The sequence below is a fragment of the Rhodamnia argentea genome, chromosome 11 (assembly GCF_020921035.1).
Source record: "Rhodamnia argentea isolate NSW1041297 chromosome 11, ASM2092103v1, whole genome shotgun sequence".
Classification (NCBI taxonomy): Eukaryota; Viridiplantae; Streptophyta; class Magnoliopsida; order Myrtales; family Myrtaceae; genus Rhodamnia; species Rhodamnia argentea.
The window spans coordinates 23554859-23574878 of NC_063160.1; the positions used below are offsets into that span (position 1 = coordinate 23554859).

The window sequence follows — 20020 nt, forward strand, 5'->3', positions numbered from 1 at the left end:
TGTATAAAAATTAGAAAGATGATAATCTAAATAAGCTAACTCTAGTCGGCATGCATTCGATAATTACATCACACGGAACAAGGCATCTCTTCCGGGAACAAATAAATTATACTAACAATGTATAACGGAGGATGGTACTGATCCAGCATTTCACCAGTAAAGAATTAGAGAGACTGTACAATTTACTGGAAATGTACAGACTTGCAAGTCAAATTCCATTGCTAATGCCTTGGAAGTAGGATGAAGAAAGATAGTCCGAATCAACACACATAAATTACCCATCACTCTTCTTCCTCTTCATCTTCATCTTCAGGAAGCCCCGCATCGTCTCCAACGCCTTCAAGCAACTTATCTACATCTTCTCCCAATTCCTCCAACCTTGAGCTCAGCCTCTCCACCTTGCTCTGCTCTTGACCAAGACACACGAGCAAATCGTTCAGCTCAGCCTCGCTCTCCTTCTGCGCCTCTTCCCTCGCTTCCGCCTTCACGACTTTGAGATCAGGCACTGGTGCGGCGCCTCCGCTCCTCAAAGCTTTCACTTCTGCTTCTAGATTGAAGTTGGCCTGTTCGAGACTGTTGTAGGCATCGGATAGGCTCTTCAGATCGGATTCCAGCTTACCCACTAAATTACGGTACATGGACAAATCGGATTCGGTCTTGGCTTTCTCTGCCTTGAGGAATTCTAGGCGGTGAGATGACTCGTGGAGATCTCTTCTCAGACTGTCTGCTTGGACTCTCTCCGAAATCCCACCTGCCCTCTGCTCAGCTTGGGATGAACCACTGCCACCACCCCCTGTCTTGGCCAATTCCTCTGCCAGAGTCGCATTGCGTCCAAGTAGACCCTTTAGCAGGAGAATAAATCGACAAGTCAAGTAAATGCACGATTGGAGTGAAAATACTATAGAAGTTCAAAAATTTCCAACCCCCAGTCTGTCGCAACCACTTAAAAGATTACACCGAAATTGACCAGTTAGTATGGCCATATAATGGGCATGAAGGGATCAGCTGTACTTGCAGCACCAGAGCACAAAACTGCAAACCGCAGCTTGTGAAGCAAGAGCGTAAAGATGACTTGGCCCTTTGAGTAACAGAAATGAGCCGTAATCTATATCTGCTCCACCAGCCCACCTAGTAATTATACTTTTATGACCAACTAGAATGGAATGAGAAAAACCAAAGAAACCATATTTATGATGGCATAATCTCTCCATACACCTCTCTCCTTGGATAAATTGGGAAATACTACTCTAGCGCCTCTTGATATTATTAGTCAGGCATGTTCAACATAGAAATATTTGCGAACTGCAACAGGATAAATTTACACTAAAAGTAGTTAGGTCAAATCCACCAAGCGCAGGTGCTAGTCATTAGCCAGTTACCATTAGCGTATAGGTGCTCCATAACACAATGACAGTCATATTCTTGTTGCCAGTATTATGACTAGGAAATGAAACATCTACAAAGACCCAATACAGTGACAAAGTGAGAAAACAACAAAGGAAATGCCGACTCAATAACACAACTGCAGCAAATTGTGGCATAGATACCTGTATTTCAAAACACTGCTTCTCCACAAACAATTTCAGCCGCTCAATGTACTCCTTGTCATTCTCCCCATTCTTCTGCCCCAATTCTGCTGGCACCATAGCTACCTGACTCTTTGGATGGCTGTAGACCTCTACAATGCTATCCCTAATATTTTCCTCCAAACCCTTGATGAAGTTAACAAAATGTGCATCAAAAATCACTGACAGAATTGGATGATCGCGGCTCTTTTTATCAGACATATCATTCTCATCAACATCCTCAATGTCTGCCATGCTAGCTGCATTGGACCTTGTCAATGGCCTCTGGGGCTGGCTTGACTTTATAGAGGCAAAAACACTACTCTTCTGCATCTCATCAAAATTTATTAAGTAAGCTGTAAGCCCGATTTTCTGGCTTATGGTGTCAACTACAGTAAAGGCATCCCTTCCATTTTCACTGGACTTGTTGTAGAGAACACACTCTCCCAACAAGATCGCTGCCAAACCCTTCGTGCAAACAGTTGCTGATGGATTTGATACAAGCTCAAGCAGGCATGTAAGGTGGTGACGTGAATCTAGGAAGGAGTGCACTGCACTTGGGCAGTTGGCAAGCCAGGTCACCAGCAATTTCAAGATGATCGGTTGAACAAACACATGTCCTGTGTTTGACTTTCCATCTTTACTTGTCATGGAAGATGCAAGAGCTAAGTATTTGACCATGCGATGGAGTAATGGTTCTGGAGCTCCTAATGATGGTGTAGGAGCCTCAATTTCAATTTGAACAACCTGCAAATCATTATGTGTTATCATCATCGTGTAAAGAGGTAGCATTCACTTATTCAGAGAATCGCAATGATAATAAAATCAACATTTCTAAAGGTTTTACTCTAAAAAAATGTCTAGCTGTTCATGTTCAGTTCTAAATATAGCTGTTCATGCCAAGATGGAAAAGATGATTAAAGCTTGCAATGAAAACTGAGATTCTTATTGTCAGCTCTTTGTTTAAAAACCTTTCTGCAACAACAGACCAGCACCATTCTCCTCCTCTCCATCCTCAATCTCTCTCTCTCTGTGGTGCCTGATGGGTTGGGGAAGATATGTCCGAAAGTGGAATTGATACCTATATAGCTGGAAGCAATAACAAGAGTCGACGTCTAACTTGCATGGGTTAATAGATTCATTTTAGTCTTAGTTCCATAGATATTCTTCCAATTGACGTGTTACCAGGTGACGAAAGACTCGGGTAAACATGACAATATAATTGGAATATGTGCAGAGTTTATGCAGAATAATTACAACACGATGCTGAACTATGAAAAGCCCAGCCAGTAACGGATAATAGAAAAGATCAGAGTGGAAGTTGATGCAAGAGAAAATGCATTAGTCTTCACACCTTTTCCTTACACTGGATGTTATCCTTTAATATGTGTGACAGCACGCTGGCAGCCCTGCAACAACACTGCGAGTTCAAAAAATCAACCAAATATTAGTCTCACCAAGCGGAAGCATTGTACCAAATCACATATAGACATGGACATTGTGTCGATCAAATACTAGAAACTTTTGACTTCTTCAGGCAGCTAAGGAGTACTTGCAAAACTAAAGAGAGCAAAACCAACTGTCACCTCAAGATCGCCTTCATTTTCAGTCAATGTGAGACCACGTAACAGCATGCTGCCAGACAAACCAATTATTTTAAGTTGAGACATAAAGGCTGGGGTCTTAACTTTTTTAAAGATTATACATCTAGGTTAGACTTAAATATATGCCAATAGCAAAAAGAGCACTGCATTGATCAATCAAAATAAGTAATTAACATGTTCTCAAGAGATGTACCTTCCAAAAGACATGTTCACATCCTCCTCCAGGGGAGATTGTGTCATTGAATGCGGTTGTGGAATCAGCGTGGAAGCCAGCATTTTTTGACCATCACCATTATTCTGAGTAAAATGCTGGGTAAGTATACAAAGCATGATAGATGAAGCACAATTGATGGTAGTCTAAAAATATCACAGAAATTGTAATCAAGCAGATGACCAGATCAACCTCACAAAAGCATTTAAAAACATAATCAGCTGCAGTAAACTCTTGCATACTGGATGTCCTCAAAATGATTCTGAGAATCGAATTCAAAGCAGGTTCTACTTGAGGCTCCTCTCCAAGAACTTTGCTTGCTAGGGCTTCAAGATTCTTAGAGCATCCAGCGATAAGATTGCCAATGCATCTTAATGCCTACAAAAAGCCAGGAAGAAAAGCAGATGAATTTCTCCTCAAGCATAAGAACTCTCCCATTACATATATAGCGAAATTCGCAGGAACAAGTGGTTTACAACAACTATGGACAGAATACAGTTATTTAATGGATGCAACAGATCAGACATTCAGACCCAGAATCAATTTAAATTTGATAGGAAAAGGATCTTCTCGGGTGAGATCGTACAGGAAGTGAATAATAACTAGGGAATGGTAAAGTATTTTCACAGCTAGTGGTCTTTAGTCGAGAAAATTTTGGTTCTGCAAAGAGTCTGATGAATTTGGCAGCTCACATCAATCTCCTGTCTCAGGGTTACTGAAAGTGGCTAACAGACTATTGAAGAATTGGTTTCTTGAGCTCAGGGGGCATCAAATAGGAAAAACAGTGCCCTGGACATAGGACCTTCACTTTACATAGCAAAGGAAAAAGCAGTTATTAAAAGTGAAAGATCAAGCACTTTGTTATATTTTAACCACTACCAGAAACTCATCATTAGATTCTAAATTTGGCAGATAACACTTCTAATTGTAGAATTCTATCCATGCAATGGCTAATCAATGAAGACATAAACTGGAGGAGTTCATACTAATCAATCTCAAAAAACACAAATGCAAATTGCATTCATTGCACATTCTTCCATTAAACCTTTGAACCCAAGAACATATACGCATAGACTTTTTCTTGATAGCCAAAAGCCTGAGACAGTAAATTGTGTTTCATGGGTGGGTTAGGAAGACAGGAAGCCATCCTATTATGTTTCATTACCATGCAGAGGAGTATGTGTCATATGCATGCTTATGCATGAGAAAACACGTTGAAGCATTACTTGAAAATGAAGACATCTTACCGCACAACGGACAGAGACAGGAGCCCATTGGCTTTCAACTCCCAACATAACAAGATGATCCAATACCTTTTTCTGAGGACACAATGGAATGACATTATAAGAGAAGTGAACCAGGGATTTTCAAGGATGTATAACACTTGAGGAGTTTGAACCTCAACCTGGACTAAGACTGCTTTATTTGTTGTCCTATTGGAATCCTTTGAGGGGTCAGCATCTGCACCTCCCGATATCAACAGAGTAATGGTTTCCAACACGCTCAGAAGATTAATCGTCTACTTCATAGTATATGTTGCAAGTATAAACAAAGACAACAATGAGATTAAGAGCATAGCATATTCACAAAAGCACTACATAATCAGACAAGTCAAAATGGGAATATCTTACCTTCTGTTGCGTAAAACTGTATGTATTTGCCCTTAGCTTCAAAATTGATATCAATGGATCGAAGCCAATAGTCTCTCTTAGAAGTATCTATACAAAATAGTTCTGCCTTACTTGTTGGACAAACCGGGAGAGAATAAAAAAGTCAAAGTAAAGCAGCATACCTGATTAGACACATTATGGCGGACAATATTATTCAACAATTCAAGACAGTCCTGCAAACAGACAATTCTGCCATCACAAAGAAGAACAAATTTTCTGAATTCTTAAGTTGAGTTAGAAAACATTACAAAAAGGCCAAACAAGGTCTTCCAAGAAAACAGTAGAACGCGATCACAGCAATGCCAAGGTACACAAAAGTTGAAATAGCTCAGGAAGTAGAATGGCTCATCAATAAGCTTGAACAAGGTAGGCGATAATAACCTGCACAACCACACCACCTTCTGATCCCCCTTCCTCTTTAATGATGCTAAAAATTTTCTCAAATGCGCCTTCAAATACAACGATTTTTTGAATTTCCTAGAATCAGAAAACATTTAGTTCACGTTCATCCAACCAAAAGAAAAACAAGACAAGTATCAGGATACTCACTTCAGCTTCACGAGTCAGATATGTAAGAAGTAGTAAGGCCTCATTACGTATAACCTAGAATGAAAGCAATAACAAGCTGCAGAGTATCAATAGAATGAGAAGCAGTTCCAACTGATCAAATGCTGACTGCAATTATAACCCTCTCTGAGAATTTGAAAGCTTCAAAGCTTCCAATAGGCCCAGCAAGAACGACCGGTAAAAAGAAATCGTGATGATTCTATTGAGTAAGAACAGCACTCACATAAGGTCAGACTCAAGTCATAAATTTTGTAAGGGACATCAGTTCTTTACCTCACGATCCATAAGCATATCCATAAGCCGAGTTATACCACGAGGGATGGTCAGAATAGCTTCCTGTAACCTGAAAAGAGAGCTTGATAAGTGTTCTATGAAGCAGCATAGCTCAGACACGGAACAAGGTGCATGGGCACAAACAGATACCTATTTGGAGAACTTGTGAGAAGGGCTGTTAGAAGTTGAAGAGTGTAATATCGCACATAAAAATCCTCCTCTGACTGCAAACAAAGAAAAATAGAGAATTTACTGGGCAGCATGAATATGATGAATTTTGTATAGATAAGATATCTATCCGACAGTACAACCAAAATTCCTCACCAACAAACTGAGAATAAGGGAAATGCTCTCAGGTTCTCTAGACAGCAAATCAGCATTCATCAAAGCTGGTTGAACCTCATTTGTAGGCCCTTTCACATGATCAATAGGTGTTAAGGCACCTACAAGAGTCTCAAGGGCACCTCGAACCTGCACCAGTGATGTAATGCACATGACATCAGCAACATCTCCCAAATTTAGAAGCATGGAACTGATAACAATTTAATTAAGAACTGGGCAAATTCATTGAGTATATCCACTAGTAAAAAATTCTACTGCAAACACCAACAAGCATCTTCTCCTTGATTGAGAAAAGGAAGAGAAGATCCTCCGGGAGTTATATCAGTCTCATACAAGTAAGCGATAACATAACAAGGACCATCTGATAACAATCTACAAACAAAGTGCAAATTTATATGACATTTTATAAACATTACCCATAAATAAGTAATAGTCTCCGCAGACAATAGATTTTTTTCCCTTGATGAGTCTCTTAAGACAATAGTGAAAGATATAATAGTAATTTGATGTCTGTACAAAATCTGCAACCAGCTTGTAAGACAGTGAATACACAACAATAAGTCCATTGAAAAGGTCAAGCAAATATCCAGCTTGCTTTGGTCATGATAGTTTGAAGTCAATGTTCTACAATTATCCAGTACATACTACTATGACATGCTGCATATCTTAATTTCCCAAAGAAATTATCATTATTCCGAAATTTGATCCCTGTGAAATGCCGATGAGTAAAAGAACAAAAAGATTTACACATCAGCAACTCAAAAAGCAACCTGACAAGTGACGTGACAAATATAGAATCCAACAAAGCACTCAACAATTTGTCAGCATCATGAATAGGCCAAAACTTAAAATCTAAAAATCCAAAAAAAAGCAATATCAAAAGCCAGGAAGTGAATCAAACCATTTCCACATCCTCCCGCTCTTCCTTCAGGACCCCTATTAGTACAGGAAAACCTGTAAAAAGTAGATAATCAATCTCATACATAACTGATTCTATACTAGTGTTCAGCCCCCAAATAAGAAATGAAACAAAATCTTACCCATTGCACCGAAGGCTAGCTGAGCAGCACGGCTTTCTGCTACGATTGACTGGAGGTCTGAAACAGCTGTGCGGCGATCCTCAGCCAGGACGCCATTGCTAATGCGGTCCAGCAATCGTTCCACATAACTAGTAATCCGGTAAAGGCATTAGAAAAGTGACGACTCACAGAGTTATGTGAGTTATAACTTATCAGAGAAAATTTTAATTTACATTTTCACCCTATGGAATTAAAGGCATGGAGTCTGAAGGAAGAAAAATATGACCATTTGATGAAGATGCTATCTTCCTCTGACAAGGAATTTTCTAGTTAACAATCAGTTTGAGAAAATTAAGTTTGCATCATAATAAGAACAGACAAGTACGATTGGAGAACAAGAAATTCCTTTCAGATTAATTTGAAGCATTTGAACCACTGGTGCAATAACTGCCTATTGATTAACTGCTCACATGTCATTTCAAATAAAATCAAGGATCCTAAACAAACTTAAAGAGGCAGAGCTTCCTCAGCTACAATGACTATGCATATACCAAAATAGCTTGTGTATCAGCAAAACATTTTCCCAAAGATATGAAGCATAATAGTAATTAGAGACATTTTCAAATCTTTAAAATTGAAGTTCTTTACATGACAAAGTGAACATGAAAATCAACTTTGAAGGAAAGATAGGTCCACCTTTCACAGAATGAGTTCCTACATGACTAAGATATAGCTTGAAATGTAACAAGGTGAAAACAAGTACACAAATCAAAATTCCAAAACACAAGTAACAGACTGTAAACACACATAAAGTGCAATCAGAGAAATTCTCTCTCAATGTGTCATATAAAAGGCAAAAGGCTCTCATACAAAATATAGACATTAATGTCTAAGAAACCGCAGATATGTCAGAGGCTCAAACAAGAAAACAAACAAACAGCAGTAAACTAAGAAACTCTTCCTTGCTGAGTCTTACGCTAATCCGTTAACCACTAAATAAGTGAAAAGTCACCCAACTATCAACATTTTATTTGTATCACAAAAATAGAAAATAAATAAAATAGCAACCTGCTGATTACACGGTCCTGCATCAACATACATAATTTACGACGTGATTTTTAAAGGGGAGGAAAAAGAGACCACCACCTGGCATTAGACAGATGACATACAGAGAAAGAGAGAGAGAGGAAGCTTCCCCCTTGCTCACTGATTCCAGTAACTACTCTTAAGCCAGAACTATGAAAGGCAAGTGATGCAAGTCGAACACAACAATTAGTAACTTATATAATGGTCTCCCAAAAACAGCTGACAGTAGCCAAGTAGTGCATTATGGTCCTAAGAAAAAGAGGGCATGCAGACATTAATTTGCACTAACACATTCATGATTATCGGGTTCTATGCGCTAATCAAGGAATGTAAGTCATACAAATTACACCCAGCATGCACTCATATCCTAAACAACTTGGAATCTCAAAAAAAAGAAGTCCTTCCCCCGATAACTTGTCTTTATGAACTTCTAGAAGTCATAAAATACTGTCGTCACAAGAACATATGGCTGCCATAATGCGAGGAGTAAGGTTCACAAATTCACAAACATACATATCTAACTTCCAGAGTCGATGCCATCATCGCGGCCGAAAAGAAGCCTACCTGTCTTCAGTTGAAGAAGAATTGTCATGGCCGAAAACAAGCCCAACAACACCCTGCACAAAAACTCTCTCATTGAACATAGATATCCGCGGACAACTAACAATTTGACACCATTTCACGACGCCACGCCAGTAGCGCAGTGCAAGTGCCCACAATTGTCGCATGCAACAACAGAGTTGACACAAAGAAACTCCCAAAGCATAGCAAATACCTTGTATCTAGATGCCAAATCCATCCTCCCTTCTACGTCACCTTCCCAGCTCAGGCGATCCTGAAACAATCGGAATCGCAAATTATCCAATGCCGACGCTCCAAAAACAGGAGCAAAACCCAAAAAAAAAAAAATTATATCAATAAAGTCGACTTCTTCTGATACCACGGAAGTCGAATCAAAAGGAAACTCGGGCTTTGAGCAGTCCAATGGCGACCGTGTCACGTAACTTCCCCAGATGTGAAAACGAAAGCAAAAGGGAAACCATGCACCTGGAGACGAAAACCGAAGCGAGCACGGATCGACGCACGAAGAAGCGATCGAGTTGATCAGAGTCAAGGTCGAGCTTTTCGCGGGGATTCGATTTGCTGATACAATGGATTTTTTTTTTTTTTTTCCAATTGCGTGAGCTTAGCACTTGAGCTGAGTCCCAAATTCGACGTTTCAATCGCTGAAGAAGTGATCGAGCACGAGCCCGCAAACATTTAAAAAAAAAAAAAAAGAAGGGTGACGCGAACGCAATGCTGAGGTGGGATCACTCGTCGCAGGATTGGATTGAGCCCAGTTGGGCCCATGGGCCTTTGCAGTCAGTTGATCTTTTGGCCCACTTATCATCCAATTTCAAGTGTCAATCCACATAGAGGTAGAGGTGTCAAGTTTCAAAACGCCAATTTAATTCGGATCTCCACTGACACCGGACCTTATCCAGACATGAAGGCTGTGTTTGGTGGTCCGTGTAAAACTCGAAATAGGATATGTTTTATCCTATCTCATGTTTGGTAGGTGTCCCGGATAGGATAATGTCGGATATAGAGGGAATATAACCCGAATAAAAACATGCGGGAGGAGGGGGTAGGATAAGGTCGGATAGGATTTCTCTTATCCGTCATATAAAAGCCAACTTTTAAAATAATGACAACTTTTTTGTCTCATTTGTTTCTATTTTCATTTTATTTATTTATTTATTTTTTTTGCAAAGAGGTTTGAAAATCTAATAAAATGTATATATTTTCAAGTTTTTTTTTTGTAAGGTATTTTCAAGTTTTTTTTGTGTATGAGAACGTTATTTTTATAGTAATAAGGTCGGAATATTTCATGAGCATCATGTAGGGGCATATATGTCATTTACATTGATATACAATCTTTACCAAATGCGGGATATGAGAATATTCGACTTTAAATCCATGATTTACTAAACAATGGATAAGATATGGTCAAATCCCTAGATTTCTTATCCTATCCTATCCAATCCTATCCCGACTAGAAATCCCGACGACCAAACGCAGCCGAAGGGTACGTGCCCGCATAGAACCATAAATGACAATGGTTGATGTGACGCTCTTTAGCAATTATAGTGAGAGTGGGAATGGTATTTATGCTAAAGTTCGATTGTAGTAACTACACATGCTGCGTTGTCGGGAATAGAGAAAAAAAAATGAGATATATGCGGTTCCCGAGTGGGTTTGGGACCAAGTAGGCCGGTTTTCGATTCTAGGAGAGGAACCGGCCCACTCTAGAAACGATCACTCCCATGAGGTTCTTCATCGCCTAAGGATCGGGGAGAGGAAGAAGAAGTTTCGGGCGGTGCTGAAATTAGATATGAAAAAAGCATACGATTGGGGTTGAGTGGGACTTTCTATGTGCCAGCATGTTAAGGATGGGGTTCGGTCAACAATGGATTACCCTAATCTCAGAGTGCATCTCAACGGTCTCATTTAGTGTCAAGGTCAATGGGGAACCTTCTCTATACTTCCAACCCACTCGAGGTATTAGACAACTCTCCCCTTACCTCTTTATTATTATGGCTAATACGCTTTCATCCCTATTGTGCAAAGCCATGGAAGTTGGTACTCTAAAAGGTATCAAACTAAATAGTAACTGTCTCTCTCTATCTCACCTATTATTTGCGAACGATGCAATTTTCTTCCTGGATGGGACTACTAGAGAGTGCCAAAACTTGGCACGGATCCTGGACCAATACGGTATAGCGTTTGGTCGGGCCATTAACTTGGAAAAATCAAGGATTTATTTCAAGAAAGGCTCGCCGGATTACTTGAAGAGGAACTTGGCTTCGGAATTGGGGGTACCAGTCATAGAAAAGATGGGGAAATACCTGGAGATTCCTCTGATTGGGGTCATTCAAAGAAGCAAGTGTTTGCTTGGATATTAGCGAGGGTTAACATGAAGTTAGAAGGGTGGTGTTGACACCTGATTTTTGATCAAGTGTTTTTTAGTTTTATTTTATAAAATTCATAAAAAGTCAAAAAATTGAAAAATCAAGTTTGGAAGCCTTAGCCAAGCATAAGGAACCATTCTTGAATAAAAAATAATTTTTCACATTTTTCACATTTTTTATATTTTCGAAAAATAAGAAAATAGAAGAAAATTCGCGAAAAATACTTTCCGAGGTCATAAAAATATAGAAAAATGTTTCATATTTTTATTTTAATTCCCTTTTCATATTGACCTCAAGAAAGATAAAAAATTAAGTTCAATTTTAGGTGTTTTTTCACAGCACCGAGAGTTGAATTTGTCTAAAAAACCTGATTTGAGTCTTTTTATTTGCAAACCTAGGGAAGCTTGGAGAGGTGGAAGGAAAAATTATTGTCTAAAGCAGGTAAGGAAACCTTGATTAAAACAGTTGTTCAGGTTCTTCCACAGCACGCTATGTCTATTTTCAAGATTCCTATCTCGGTGTGCAAAGCCATAATAGAGCAGAAGACGGCCAACTTCTGGGGGAAGCAAAACTCGCAAAACTGGAGAAAATGGGAGATGCTAAAGAAAAGTAAGATCGACGGTGGGCTGGGCTTCAGAGATCTTATCACTTTCGATAAGGCGATGCTGGGAAAGCAAGTTTGGAGACTCGCTCAGAATCCATCATCACTGTGGAGCAGAATTTTCAAAGGGATTTACTTCCCTAACTGCGACCTATGGGCTGCTAAAAGAGGAGCTAGACCCTCATGGGGTTGGCAGAGTTTACTCACGGGCAGGGATTCTATTAACCCTGAGATCAGATGGGCGATTAGCAACGGGAAAAGAATCAACATTAGAGAGCAAAAATGGCTACCCCCAGGAGTCTTAGGAGGTCCTGCAAACAGAGGCGACCCCCGCACTGGCTGATCTAATCATTCCAGGGACCAGTTCATGGGACGAGGAAAAACTAAACTTACTCTTCCAAGAGCATGCTGTGATTGAGATCCTGAATACCCCCATCAACCCAAGCCTAACAGGGGATCATCAGGTGTGGACAGGCAATGTTAACGGCAAATATACGGTCAGAACTGGTTACCACAAACTCGGATGCTCAAACCAACAATCCAATCCCGACCCCCTCCCAACCTTTGGAAATCCATCTGGAGTACCCCGACCTCTCCCAAGATCAAGTTTTTTATTTGGAGAATATGTCAGAACGCATTACCTGCTAAGGCTAACCTCTTCAAGAGAAAAATCCTCCCCGACCCTCCTCCATTGAAGTCGATCGCCCGTCTCGTCCTCGTTCCCTCAACGAAACCTAATACAGATGGTCAGCACAAAGTTCGGATTGAGCATCGACACAAGAGCACGGAGCTCCCCTGAGCGCTCTTACGGAATCCGGACCTAATTTAACACGGGAATGGCTATATCACCGAACGCAACAAGCACGTCAAGCCGTACAAAGAAAAATTCGAAATCCGGCACGAACCAGAAGCAGAAGCAACGGAGGCTCTCAGCTTCCGGCGATGGCGCGGAGGCCGGTTGGCTTAGGGGGCGGTCGCCGTTCACAGAAGAGATGGAGAGCGAGAAGCAGAGGCGACGAGTCGGCTCGAGGGCCAGACCGAGAAGTCATCAGTCACTTTGAAGCCAATACACAAGCCCATGAAAAAGGTGGGTCAACAGTTTGAGGCCTTTGACCAAAAACAGATTGAGGCCCAAAAAGCAAATTAAGGCCCAAAAGCCCACGTATTCGTTGGAAATTCTGGATGAAGTCCTTGGCTCGTTCAGCTTTAGGGGGAACTCAATTCGGCTCCATTTGTTTCCTAAAAAATAAATAATTTGAAAATAATTCTTTTAAAAATAATCTCTCTTACTCCTCACAAATATAATAAATGAAAAATATTTTATTCGTTCATAAAAATAATTAAACATAAATAATTGTCAATAATAAAGACCTTTTTTTACGAATTAGTTATTTAAAGTGTTACAAGTGACTGTTTTCTAGGAAAATGTTTCTTAATTCATTCGTTTTTCACGAAACATGTGAAGCCTTCATTTTCATCATGCTTTTATTTTTTTGGTTTTATCATGTTTATCTCCACTGCTTACCACCCAATAAATTCAGTTTATCTCTTTGGTCTTTTTTTCCCCCTTTTGAATGTCACTTCTCTCTTTTTATGTACACGTGTGTGCAGTGCTCACAAGAATCAAATCTCGAATCCAATACTCTCTAGCTCCACCCCTATCCCTTTCCAAGCAAAGCCGCATGCCTATTGGTATGTCATAATGCGCTCTATATCATGAACGTTGACTCGACATACGTCACAAGCTGAACAAATATGATCACAAGATGCTCAATCTTTATTGAGTTGAATCATGTAATGGACTAGCGTCGTACGAAACTGCCAAATCAAGATTGTAGGATGCGCAACCTACGTAACTCGAGGTCTTGTTATTTGCCCTGGCATTGTGGCTCAAGATTTTCTTGGGCTCTAATTACACCGTATAAATCGAGGACCAATTTTTCATGAAGGCAACAAAAAAAGTAAATAATCCACTTTTCAAGAATAAAGAATCGAGAAAAAAGTTCGTAAAAATCTCATATATTTATCAATATTCAAGTTCGTCCATTACAATTAAGAATTCAACTCTCTAAATCGAAGGAATTGAAGTAAAAAAAGCCAAATATTTAAAGACATGGGAATGACCCAACTAGTGAAGACATAGAAACTCAGAAAATACATTAAGGCTCTGTTTGGTAGTGATTATTTTCCCAAAAAATGATTCTGATCAAAATTACTTTTTTTTATTCTGTTCCCTCGATGATTTTTTGAGAATCAAAATGTGTTTGGTAACCGTTTAAAATTTTTGTTCCCGAAATGTAAACGCATTTGGTAGTTGCACAAAATTTCCGTTCTCAATTTGTCATTTAAATCAAATAATTATATAATCACATTTGATGGCAAAGAATAGGGAAAATAATCAAATAGTGATTATGGGGCAAAAAAAAAAAAAGAGAAAAAGCAAAAAAATTTGAAAATAATCAAATAGTGATTATGGAGCAAAAAAAAAAAAAGAAAAAGCAACAAAATTTCTATTCTCAATTCGTTTGTCGACTTGTCATGAGTATGCAGTTGTTTATATTGTTTGAAAAGTAATTCGCATTACATTTACATAATTTGTCAAAATCATTTGTTTGTTATTATTTATTGTGACTTTTAGATTGATTACCCAAAAAAAATAAAAATAAAGAAAAGCTCCTTATTGTGCAACCGCCAATAGTTTTGCATTCTATTACACATCGTACAAGCTTATAAGACCCGCAACTCAACTATATCGATTTTTTTTTTCACTTGACAAATTTTTTGTGTGGCTCGAAAAATGGAGAAAAAATGGAGATTTAGTTCACGACACGGAGGGTTGGGTCTAGTCTTTAATAAAAAAAAAGATAAAATTTGAAAAAACATAATAGGAAATAAAAAATACAAACTTAATTAGAATAAAAAATAAAATAGCTAAAAAATCGAAAAAAAAAACATGCGTATTAGAGGTCCCTTAATATATAAAAAAATAAATTAGATTTAAAAATTTTCTAAAAAACAATTTTTTAAATATAAATATGAATATAAATATAAATATAATTTAAAAATAGGCTTAAAATTTTACAAAAAAAAACTAATTAAAAAAGGGGGGGGGGAAGAATCTGGTGATAAGAATTTTTTTTCAAAATTTTAGCTTTTGTCAATCTTAAATTTTTAAATATTTTTTAATTATTAAATTAAAAATCTAAATATTTTTTATTTCCCCTATTTCTTAAATTTTAAAATTTTTATTAAATTTACCTTAAATAAAAATTTTAATTTAATAAAATTAGTTTTTAGCAATTTTTAAAATTGAATTTTAATTTATGTAAAGTTGAAAATCCAAGTGGACTTTTTTTTAAAAAAATAATACCATTTTATATTAAAATTTTAATTATGAGTATGATGGATAAGTCATAAGTATATCGTGCGAAAAAGTAATCCCCAAAAGTGTTCCAAAACACCATAATCATCTTTTTTTTGCTTCCGAAAAGTGGTCCAAAATTGTTCCCAGGACCGTAATCAAAATCATTTTTTTTCATTACCAAACATGTTTCTGATCCTTTTTTGTTTCTGGGAACAGTAAAAGAGGATTAGAATCACCGCCAAACAGAGCCTAAGAACTCGGGAATTTGGAAAATACATTAAAACACATATAAATTTAAACTTTAACACTTCCCAATTCGTGCACAAATCGACATATGGGTTGTTGATTGGCAATCATGAAATCCACAGCCAGCTCGTCAAATTGACATATTCCAATTTGAACAGATCGAATTAAACTATAGCCCAAATTAGTTTTTGCTTGCGATACTAAGAGATCTTCTAGATCAATCAACGAAGATTGTGTTGAGCTCGAGAATTGATCGAATGAACCCATGTTCCCACATTAGACGAAGTCGCCAAATAAAAAAATTATATTTAAGTTAAAAAAAAAGTCATATACTCAGCCATCCTAAAATTAATACACACAACCAGTCTGGAAAAAACCCTAATTGTGAATCCTTAACAGAAAAAGAAGAAACTCACTACTGATATTATTAAATATATGATAAATTATATATAAAAATATATATTTTATATATGACGCATCCCAACGTATTGAAATTTTCAATTTTTTGAGGAATCAAGTGTCGAGAAATTTCATTGAACTCTACTCCTGCTTTGATTGATTGAGGTAACAACCACTCCCTTCCATGTCCGTGCACGAACGAGTGAAATTCTTCCTCTCTCTCTCTCTCTCTTCCTGACTGTCGCTTTGTTCAGTCATTAGATTATCATCAACAGTCTGCAGCACACTCAAACATCATCACTGTGGAGCAGAATTTTCAAAGGCATTTACTTCCCTAACCGCGACCTATGGGCTGCTAAAAGAGGAGCTAGACCCCTCATGGGGTTGGTAGAGTTTACTCGTGGGCAGGGATTCTACTACCCTGAGATCAGATGGGCGATTAGCGACGGGAAAAGAATCAACATTAGAGAGCAAAAATGGCTACCCTCGAGAGTCTTAGGTGGTCCTGCAAACAGTGGCTGATCTGAAGCTTGGAGTCACCTGTTCTGAAAATGAAGGAAGTGATATGGACCTTGGGCCTTTAGGTCCTCGTTCCACGAATGTAACAATCTGTGGGCCCATCTCAAGAAGGTCGCCGTGGGCCACACCCCTCGCGAAGCTAATGAAGCGCACCCGAAGAAAGGCGCTCCCATCCAATTGGGTTGCGTTCCCTCTATGGGATTTATTATGTTTGGACTCTGCTAATGCTAGATTATGTAAGTCCGTCTTTTCTGGATGAATGAAATTTGCCTCTTTCGACAAAATAAAAAAGAAAGAAAGAAAGAAATAAGTGCATGGCCAAGTTCAATCGCACCCACGGCAGCACCCCTGGTCCCCCTTCTCTCCACCGTCGGATCACCTTTCCAATCAACGGCCTCTACGTTTCTGTCGGTTTTGTTAAGGGAAAAAGTTCGCTTTTCGCCCCCCCACGGCCCCCTTCCCTTCCCCTTGTCCTTTTCTTCTTCGCCTTCTTCTCGGAATTTCCGAATTATTGTTGGGAAAAGGAAGAAAATGAGAATTTCAAGTGGGTTAATTTAGTGAAGCGCCCTCTCTCTCTCTCTCTCTCATTTTTTTTTTGGGTCGAACTTTCTCTTATTTGGAACAGTGTTATCCGGTGAAAGAGCGCAAAACCAACACAAACGGCTATAATTAACGTTGCAGGTTCTTCTCTTTCCCGTCACAACTCAACACACAGAGGAGAGAGGGAGAGAGAGAGAGAGAGAGAGAGGGCCTTGATCTTTGTTTGCCAATTTCGACAGCGAATTGGGTTGGTTGACGAAATTAGAGGTTTTTTTTTTTTTTTTTTTGTGTGGATCTTTTCGTGTTTTTATTTTTGTCGGGTTTTACGATTCTGGGTTGCGAGAGGATGGTTATAAATTGAAGCGGAAGGGAAAAAATTTGGGTGGCATTGGAAGAGGATTGAGGCAAGATTTGCTATTTTTGTTCCCAATCCACCAATCCCCAGGTGGGTGTGCTCTTTCACGATGTCCGAGGGGTATTACAGTTCGAAGAAGACTGATGATATATGCGAAGACGTTTGTGGCCAGGTAATTCATCTGTGCTCTGAGTCTCCGAGCTTTTTCCTGTTCAAAAGTTCGCCCTTTTTGGATGAATGTTATGCATTTTTACGGGTAGATGATCGTCAATGCTTGTGGAGAATCGGTGGAAAAACTCTTTTTAGTTGATGCTTTGACAACCCATGCCTTTGGGTGGTGATGTTTCTGAACCCTAGAAAAACTTCATTTTTACAGCTTTTTGGGTTTCAATTGATGCGGGTCTTCTTTTCTTCATCTTATTTCCATTCTGCCGGTGTTAATTAAACTCAATTTATTCTATAAGGAGAGGAGGGGTGCATCAGCGTTCTGTTTTGGGGGGCATGAATGTAAGGGATGTAGATTTGATGCCTTGAATGTGTTGAATGAATGAATTTATGTACGTTCGATTTTATTACAGGTTTATGAATTAAGTTGAGTCATCTGCTTATTGACTGTGCTGGACAATATGTTGAGTTGTTTGAATTGTGATGTTTCGGATGATGGGTGAGATGATTTGCTTTCTACCCTCATCTCCTGCTCAGGACGTTGTGTGATTCCTTTTCTTTTGTTTGTTCTGCGCAGGCTCGTGCAGCATTGAGCATGTCCAGATTGCGTTGTATGTTGCGAGGTCTTGATCTCAGAACGTATATTCTCTTATTATTCGTGATCCCTCTCGGCATCTTCACCCTGTATTTGCATGGGCAGAAGGTCTCGTATTTTCTCAGACCTCTGTGGGAATCCCCGCCTAAGCCATTTCATGAGATCCCGCATTACTACAACGAGAACGTGTCTATGGAGACACAGTGCAAACTTCATGGTTGGGGAATCCGCGAGTCTCCAAGGCGGGTGTATGATGCAGTTCTGTTCAGCAACGAACTTGACATCCTCACTATTCGATGGAATGAGCTGTTTCCCTATGTGACGCAGTTTGTTCTCCTCGAAGCAAACTCTACTTTCACCGGATTGCCTAAGACGTTGCATTTCGCGAGCAACAGGGACAGGTTCAAGTTTATTGTACCTCGGTTGACCTATGGAAGGATTGGAGGACGATTCAAGAAGGGAGAGAACCCATTTGTCGAAGAGGCACATCAAAGAGTAGCCCTAGACCTCCTACTTAGAAAAGCCGGGATCGAAGATGATGACTTGTTGATAATGTCGGATGTTGACGAAATCCCTAGTGCCCACACTATCAATCTTTTGAGATGGTGCGATGATATCCCACCGATACTTCATTTGCAGCTGAGAAACTACATGTACTCCTTTGAGTTTCATCGGGATAACAAGAGTTGGAGGGCTTCGGTTCATCGCTATAAGACTGGCAAGACCAGATATGCACATTATCGGCAGACCGACTACCTACTTGCTGATGCAGGTTGGCACTGTAGCTTTTGTTTCCGCCGCATTAGCGAGTTCATATTTAAGATGAAAGCTTACAGCCATAACGATCGGGTTAGGTTCTCCCATTATTTGAATCCGAAGAGGGTTCAGGATGTCATTTGCAGAGGCGCCAATTTGTTCGACATGCTGCCCGAGGAATACACATTTAAGGAGATAATTGGGAAGATGGGGCCGATTCCTCATTCTAATTCTGCCATTCATCTCCCTGCTTATTTGCTTAATCATGCAGAAGAGTACAAATTTCTATTGCCCGGAAACTGCAAAAGAGAAGGGGGGTGACTGGCGAATTTCTTTCGACTATGAGGCGCTTTCTCTATGACATTGAAGATGATTTGTTTCGCAAAGGATGCATCGGATTTGGTACATCATTCAGGGCTGTATTTATGAAGAACCAGACAAATAGGTGTATATCGAGGAGAATCTCTTGTGCATGTCTATACACTCTCCCAGCTTGAGGTTCTTGAACAGCGGTTCTTATCAATTTTCCCTGTGAAGAACCTGCTTTACACAGAGAATACCTAGCTCTTGTGGCTGTGGAAGATGTTGTGCGTGCCGCGTATTGTTCTAGACTAGCTTGGGAATGCACATTATTTCCCAGCTTTTCGTACTCTGGGGAATTTTGCTCGAGTAGCATGTCATTGATAGAATGATCATTTGTATATTCTGATTTTCCTGCGAAAATCCATTTCGTCTTGCTCATTCTATTTCTTTTCCATTCGAATTACCCGGCACGCGTCATAATCTCATCAACTTTCTGCGCTGTTAGTTTTAACCCGTGAAGCGTTCTTCATGTATGCTCTACCAATCTGCTGACAGGACCAGATGGGGTCATCCTGTATGACGTTCGATCCCGCAAACAGGCGATCGACACGCATCGGTTTGCCTAATCGGTTTGTCAACTCTTGCAGCTAAGCTTCTCAAGGTTTTGCATGGAGGAGATGTCTTCTGGGGGAAGCGTACCTCTTGAAATGCCAGCCTGGGAGCTTAGAAGTTGCTGTGAGAGTACAAAACCGAAAAACCAGTCAACACGTTCTGTCAAGAAAAATATATTTATATCTGCAGCATGGGGATTGACAAATGATGAAACAGAGCATTCGTCAAGCTGTCATGAAGCTCTCTGTCCTTGAGTCTTTCAATTACGAAGTTCTTT

The 20020-nt window shown here is 39.4% G+C and overlaps 3 protein-coding genes across 3 annotated transcripts; 2 read left to right on the forward strand and 1 right to left on the reverse strand.

Moving 5' to 3' along the window:
* Nucleotides 1–94: 94 nt before the first annotated feature.
* Nucleotides 95–9576, reverse strand: LOC115751052 (golgin candidate 6). The gene is made up of 20 exons (XM_030688742.2): nucleotides 9385–9576; nucleotides 9113–9172; nucleotides 8902–8954; nucleotides 7273–7400; nucleotides 7134–7186; nucleotides 6215–6361; nucleotides 6041–6114; nucleotides 5891–5960; nucleotides 5600–5653; nucleotides 5432–5527; nucleotides 5173–5223; nucleotides 5012–5098; nucleotides 4786–4899; nucleotides 4628–4699; nucleotides 3573–3758; nucleotides 3363–3466; nucleotides 3152–3200; nucleotides 2920–2985; nucleotides 1548–2312; nucleotides 95–842 (listed from the first exon to the last, which is right to left on the reverse strand). The coding sequence occupies exons 2-20, from the start codon at nucleotides 9134–9136 to the stop codon at nucleotides 282–284; spliced, it is 2754 nt and encodes a 917-aa protein (XP_030544602.1). The 5' UTR covers nucleotides 9137–9172; nucleotides 9385–9576; the 3' UTR covers nucleotides 95–281.
* Nucleotides 9577–10652: 1076 nt separating this feature from the next.
* Nucleotides 10653–12434, forward strand: LOC115751068 (uncharacterized mitochondrial protein AtMg00310-like). The gene is made up of 2 exons (XM_030688773.2): nucleotides 10653–11307; nucleotides 11701–12434. The coding sequence occupies exons 1-2, from the start codon at nucleotides 11294–11296 to the stop codon at nucleotides 12230–12232; spliced, it is 546 nt and encodes a 181-aa protein (XP_030544633.1). The 5' UTR covers nucleotides 10653–11293; the 3' UTR covers nucleotides 12233–12434.
* Nucleotides 12435–16941: 4507 nt separating this feature from the next.
* LOC115751183 lies at nucleotides 16942–19546 on the forward strand. The gene is made up of 2 exons (XM_030688946.2): nucleotides 16942–17484; nucleotides 18055–19546. The coding sequence occupies exons 1-2, from the start codon at nucleotides 17422–17424 to the stop codon at nucleotides 19147–19149; spliced, it is 1158 nt and encodes a 385-aa protein (XP_030544806.1). The 5' UTR covers nucleotides 16942–17421; the 3' UTR covers nucleotides 19150–19546.
* Nucleotides 19547–20020: the final 474 nt, after the last annotated feature.